This window comes from Platalea leucorodia (genome assembly GCF_965183815.1).
Source record: "Platalea leucorodia genome assembly, chromosome: Z".
Taxonomy (NCBI): Eukaryota; Metazoa; Chordata; class Aves; order Pelecaniformes; family Threskiornithidae; genus Platalea; species Platalea leucorodia.
The window spans coordinates 19828092-19835237 of NC_138858.1; the positions used below are offsets into that span (position 1 = coordinate 19828092).

Sequence of the window (7146 nt, forward strand, 5' to 3'; positions counted from 1 at the left end):
TTGCAGACTTTAGCTAAAGCCACAAGCTACCTTCATACCAGGGGCCATTCAGCTGATACCTCATTGCCAGCAAATACTCAGAAAGTATTTTCCACAGCTCTAAAATTTCAAGTACACAAATATGTATTCTATAATGTAGTCTTGACTCTAGCACTCATGTCATAATACAATATTTTCATAGTAGGTGAGCAATGAAGGGTGTTCAATTATACTTTTAGTCCCTTCCAACACTTCAACATAGTGAAAATTTATAATCTCAAAATTCATTTAGTAAGTTAAATTTTCTGCCAAGTAATTATTTTGACAAACATATCCAGAGCATCAGTACACCATAGGTCTTCAATTCATTCTAGCTATTTAACTTCAGTCTTAACTTTGTTCTTAGAAGAAACTAAACAAAATGAGATCATGGGGGTTTTGTGCTAATTACATGTGAGCATGTTTTATGGGTAATTTAGATCCTAGATTTTCCAGCCCTTAACACTAGAAGCCTTAGGGAGTACCTAATTTTAAACAGCAGAAATATTCCTACTCCCAGAACCTCATAGGTGATATTTTCAGTTCTTCTATTATTTTTACTGAAGTGGTCAACCTCAAAACATGCAAACCTGAAGATCTGTCCATGGAATAGGAGTTTCATATCCTAAATAAGCAAGTGAGCACTTGCTATGAAGTTTAAACAGATCCAAAATAAATACACCAGTCTTACTGTACTCAACTGCCTTGAGTTATTCCTATCAAGTCTCAAGTCAAGACTTCAGTGAGGCAGAGGAGGAGGAAACCTGAAAACAGGCATTCTTCTTGGAACACTAGTTAATTTTTAACTGGTGAAAAATAAGAAGACTGTTTCTACACCAAGAGTGCATTACATCCTGCCTTTCAGTGGCAAAACAGAGCTTCCGAGCCCTTAGGCATGTTATTCTCTTTTAGTTGTTCATTTCCTCTCTACTGTTCCGTGTGCAAGAAGTGAACAGATTATTATCACTCTAAATAAAATACTACAGTTTTCTTTCTATAGGAGTTCTTCAAGAATTCATGAGGCACAGGTGCATTTGCCTATAACAGACATAAAAATGTTTAGAAAACAAGCCATGTGAATAACAAAGCAAATACTTGTAAAGAGTTCCATGACATCAGTTTCAAGTAACTTGTATAGTAACTTGAAATTTTAAAATCCTTATTATACAAGTTGCATTTTTATTCCTTCACTGTTCTGTAAAGATGTTGCTCCAACAGCAGCTGTTATGGTCCTGTCATCCCTCATCCTCATCCTTCCTCTGTCCCTCTATCATCTCAACGTGTCAAAAAAAAGTCCTGTAATAGTGGATGTAACGTGTCAAAATGATAGTCCTTTCCATGCTTACTTATATTTCTTACATAGCTTCCTAACAAATGAGGAAACACTTGATTCTTAGTGCAAAACCTGAGATTAGTTTTCCACTTCTTAAGAGGCCTCTAAAAGGAGGAGATTGAGTTTACAGTTACAAGTGAGCATCAGTGCCCTGGAGAGATTTTCCAAGAGGCTGGGCAGTTCAAGCCTTTTCCAGGTTTTGAAGGACGTGACCCATGGACTGAAGCCTTCCTTCAACCAAGCTTTAAAACTTGCAAGAAGTTTTATAACGCAGCATGAAGTCTGGCTGCAGAAAGAGTCATGTTGTGATTCACTGACCAATATAAATACCATGTGGCTGGAATGAGACATTAATAAAAAAGAACCCTTCAATATTTCTGGAAAACAGAACACCTGGTATCTGCTGATTAGACACTTCCAGTAGTTGTGATTATATTTTTGGCTGCTTCAGAGCTTACATATATCCAGATCTAACAATCCAGCTAAAAGGACAACTCACAGCTCTAAGAAGTATTGGACACAAAGCGGCACAAGTAGGTGACAGTGATTTTCTCACTCTACACAAATATATTAAATACCATGTGAAAAATAGCTCTTTACCACCCAGTTTCCATAAGTGTTACCCCACATTCCATTCTCACATACATTTTATTTTACTATCTAGCTCTTCAGTATCGCCACAAAGCTTAAACTCCCATGTTGGGTATAACAGAGCCAGCACCGGTAAAACCCACCAAGTCCTACTCTTCCTTACATTTCTTACGTATTGCCAGTTCTGAAGTGACAGCACCTCTTTTGAATGACATGTGAAGTAGATCATGAGTGGCATCCTTGGGTGCTTTGGTAAAAGTAATTGCAGCGCTCTGCCTAAATTCATTAGGACAATTACATGGCTCTCATTTGAATTCAGCCTGTTAGCTTTTGCTAGAAGAGTTCTTGTTCACTTCAGCCTGCCAGCCTTTTCACTTTTTTCGCTTTTCAGCAGTTACTGAATTTCAATGGTAGTTGAAATACATACTTCTCATTGGGGAATCAAGCATGCAGAGAATTGTGACAAGGCAATCTGTTATTTTAAAGTTGTGTTAAGCAGGATGCACCTGTATTTCTTTATGATATGCATCAAAAATGTGTTATTCTCATGAATTTGTGCACCTCATTTTTGCAATTTACAATACAGCTTTACCAGGGTGCCTGCTTTCTATATTTTCCAGGAGTTCAACATAAATCAAATATTTACACACACACACCCAAAAAAAAAAATACTGAGAAAGAAGCTTATATAAAGGCTTGAAAATAGCCTATTGTAAGTTAAACTCTTGCGGTTTTTGTCCTTTGATCTGTCTTTCCATACAAGTATCTCACAGACTGGTAACTATACCTGGTATTAGCACGCAGCAGGCAGCTTGTGATTTTCTGTTCGCAGCTATTTTCTCGTCTCACCACAAGATGTCGGTGTCACCCATTTATACTGGCACCGTGTTTCTCCCAGCCAACCGTTGCAAATTGCCCATGGATCTCGTTCCTTTCCCTTAAAAATCCCCAAAAGACATTGAGACAATGAATACGTGCGATCAGCGAAAGCGAGCATGGACTGACTCGCGCAAGACCACGATAGGTAATTGTCTCACTTCAGTTCTGCAAAGAACAGCTCTGCAATACTTCCCATGCCAGTCGGTGGTTTCCTACGCGCTGCGCAGCGCGGGGTGAGGCCTTCGCTGTGCACAGAAAAACAGGGAAAGAAAACCCGAGGCACTGAGCTGGCAATTAAGGACATCGATCCTGTTCCTGCCGGATCTGCTCTGAAGGTTTAAAACTACCTCGGTAATCAATTGTTTTTAAAATGCATTGCTCAACCGAAGCGTGCTATAGATATTTGAAGAGTATAGCAGCATAAGCATCAAGAGTTCCTCAGTATTGCAGCAACACGTCCATATTTAAATTTGAAAGCCCAGAAATATATTCTGGGTTGTTTGCATTTCAAGGGTGTTTTCTTTTTTCCAGGAGACATATTCTCCGTGTTAGCAACAAAGAGATAAGAAAGATGGTGCTAATTCCTGAGCCCTTAGGTGGCAAACAGAGAGAAAAGGGGACTGGGACCAAGGAGAGACCAGGATGGGAGAGAAGAAAGAGAATACGTGGCTTCATTACCAAAATTTTTCCGAATCCTTGTCCTACAGAGTAGAAAGGGATCCCATGAACTTTTGTAGATCTTTGTGCATGACATGAATTTAAAGGATATTCAAAGCATCTTTTGTGCTAATTAGACCAGACAGACAGTTCCAAGTATGCTTAATATAGACATTTGAAAGACTAACACAACTGTTTCTGGGAATGGGTGTAGCTGTCCCACAGTGAGCTGCACTGAGGTGGTGGTTTCTGTTTTCATTTAAAGTGTAAGTATAAGCAAGTTTACCTTTTTCCAGAGGAGATGGGAATAATTAAAATAAAATAAAAAATAAAAGAATGCTGTATTCCTACACAGTACATTTATTAATGAAGTGCAAAATTGAAGTAAAATAAGCCAGGCTATCATCACGGAATTCAGTAGGGATAGCAATAACTTTCAGCAGTCTCTAAAAGCATAATATCACAACCAACCAGGCATACTGCTTCACTTCAGGGTTAAAGTTTCTTCATCAAGTGAATCATTGGCTAACAAAACAGAAAACAGCTGCTGAACAGATAATGGGCAATGCTCCAGGTTATTTTTATCACTGTTTTAGCAAGCCATACATTTGGAATTGCATTTTTAAATAATTTCTGGAGGGCAGTTTGACAGAAGACGAGCCAATAGTTAAATAATGTAGCATAACTCTCCTTTTCCACAATACTCAATTAAATGATTGCCCATTAATGTAAGTTATCTTGAACTTTTGATCTCCCTTCAAAAATTTCCTTACCTTGCGATACAGGCTTCATCAGTCTAAAATAAAATAGCAACCTTAGAACTTTAATTATAGATATGTCTGGTAATCCTGCTCTGCCATCGACTCAATACAGAAGTTCATTTCTGATAGCTACCAAAATTCAAATGCCTTTTTCTTTGTGAGTCCATAAGCAACCAAAGATCCCAGAGAAACTGACTTGCCATTTTCATGGTAATGGAAGATGTAAGGACAAGAGAGGGACAGAGCTCTGAGCAGCAATCGCCAAACAAGAAAGAATGAAAGTATCTTGCTTGATTATTTCTAGCATCAGTGTAACTGAGGGAAATAAAGTTTTCACCATCAGTTGCCATAGTGCATTCTGCTTTACATTACATTATCAAGCCCAGCTGGATGGATCTTTTAGCAAACATACTAAAATTTGGAAGTGTTTTTCCCTTTTCATTGCACTTTCCTCTTTGGTCTTGTTAACCAAACTATTAACACTTGTAGGCATTATTTGCCCTGAGATCACAGAGTAGCAAGAAGATTATACCACAGAGAGCCTTTGAGGTCATGAGGCCTCCTCCCCAGACACATGCACTAGATGGGATCATAGATTCAAGCTGTTAAGCCCCAGAAGATGAAGGTCACTGGGACAATGTGATAGCACTAAGGATTTGGAGTTGTCTTTACTATTCCGCTGGGGAAAAATAACTCTGCCCTCTCCTGGAAGCTGTGAAACATGAGCTTTCACTGTCATTCTCCCTGAACTCTTTGAGTCTGACTCCCTGACACGTTGGAGAAGGCTCTGCTGTGTTTGTAGGTCACTAAGGTTGCTGACTCAGCCCTGCAGGCACCTCTTCTTTGGGCAGGGATGGCTACAGTTCCCTCCTCCCACCAATAACATGGTTAACCATGCCTGTATTTCACCTATGCACAACTTCTGCAACAACGTCCAATGCACTTGATAATTTTATAGTTTACCTAACCTGAAATCTGCTCCATTCCTATTGTCAAGCTAATTAAATCCCTTCCCTCAGTAACTTTGTGCTTCAGTTAGAGGAAATACAGAGTTCGTATCTATCCCTTGGAAAACCAGAATCATTAAACTTCCATTTAAATCATAGAATGTTTCACATTATTGGTCAGCTCATTATTCATAATGACAAACAGCACAATACTGCAATAATCAGAGGTGCATTAAAATTTTGCTTTTACTACTTATGCATGAAAGCTGTGCACGTGTTGAAGCCACTCAAGACCCCAGCACTATAAATAGTGCTCTATTGTTAGTGGATAAAAGATGAAACAAGTCTCCCAGCATTGGAGCACAGCACGCCCTATTAAATGTTAAGCTCTGCCTGTGCTAAAAGTGAAAGGCGACATCAACCGATAAACTAGTCTGCGGGTAAGGCATACGACTGGGAAGAGTTTGCTCTGACTCTGCAGCTTCCCCAGAGCGACACAGGAGCAGCAACTTATCTTTCTGCCTCAGCAATGGCAGAAGCTGTTATAAGACACTGGGTGGAAACTCCCGTACGCTATCAAGAGCAGTTTGCTGTCCAAGAGCTGGAAGCACACAAACTGGACCACTCTTTATACGCTTTGCCGGGCCCTTCTACAGCTGCACTGAGCAACAGAAGGTGTATCGTGGGAAGTACAGCTGGGGCTGGGAAGAGCGGCCAGGAGGAGGAAAACACACGCTTTCAGGTCTTGCTGGACGTTGTGCAGTTCCGCCCCGAAGATATCATTATTCAGACTTTTGAAGGTTGGCTCCTGATCAAAGCTCAGCATGGACCCAGGATGGACGAACACGGTTTCATATCCAGAAGCTTTACCAGACAATATAAATTACCTAATGGAGTGGAGAACAAAGACTTGTCTGCGCTTTTCTGCCATGATGGCATTTTGGTTGTTGAAATGAAGAACTCAGTGGGAAAGAATTAGAGTCTTGTCCATAGTTTATTGGTGAGATAAAATCATTCTTAATATAACAAAATAATATCATTCAAGTGATGCTGTAGAGTGTACTAAGCATGTGGCTGTATTTATATTAGAGTAATGGAAAATCTTTGTATATATTTTTCAGTATGCTGAGTTTACGGTTTGATGTGAAATGTTAGACTGCTTGCCTCCAGCTACATATGTGTTGGAAAGCCAGGCTTTTTGAACAGTAGAAAATTTAGGCTAGTCACAGCAAGAGAAAAAAAATCTCTTTGATAACATATTGAAAATAAAGCACATTTATGAGTTCAGTAGGAGTAGCTGTATTTCTAAGGAATAAGCATTTATTTATTCATAGTCATAATCATTAAAGAAGAAATAGACAGGTTGTGAGTCTAACGGAAATTTAATTTACATGCCAAAAATTCTGTTTTCTAATTTTTGAGATTAAATTCTTCTTCCTTAGGCTCTGGAAAAGCACAGAAATTGAAGGTACTATCAAGGAAAAAAAAAAAAATCCACAGTTTAAGCTTGTATACAAAAACACCCTTGAGAGATTACTTTTCAGAAGTGTGTTGCGTGTTTGAAACTATAAGAAAAAAGAATAATCACTGACTGTATTTGCTTGAAAACACAGTAAGTCAAAATGATACTCTCTGTCAAAGACAAATTAATTCAAAAGAAAACATTCAAAGACATTTAGAAAATTGGTTTTATTTAACATATTCTGCTATTAGCAACTGAAGAAAAAATATATTGCTTACAAATACTCAAAAGGATCAAATTCTTCCTTGTGAAGCCCCAGTAATTAAAAGGCATTACTCTAGCACAGATGCTTTATTCTTATACATTTTAGGTAGTTTTGTTTTTCAATCAGATGAACATTTTATTCTTCATGTTGCTTGACATTTTGTGTCTTCAAGAGCAAATTTTTCTGCCCATGTATAGTCCCACTCTCCCTGTACCAACATGGGCTCTACATGA

The 7146-nt window shown here is 38.7% G+C and overlaps 1 protein-coding gene across 1 annotated transcript; it reads left to right on the forward strand.

The window, feature by feature from the left end:
- Positions 1-5565: 5565 nt before the first annotated feature.
- HSPB3 (heat shock protein family B (small) member 3) lies at positions 5566-6165 on the forward strand (the record flags this gene model as incomplete). The annotated part of the gene is given in 2 exon segments (XM_082335613.1): positions 5566-5616; positions 5620-6165. Coding segments are annotated over 2 exon segments (597 nt in total).
- Between the last annotated feature and the right edge of the window lie 981 nt (positions 6166-7146).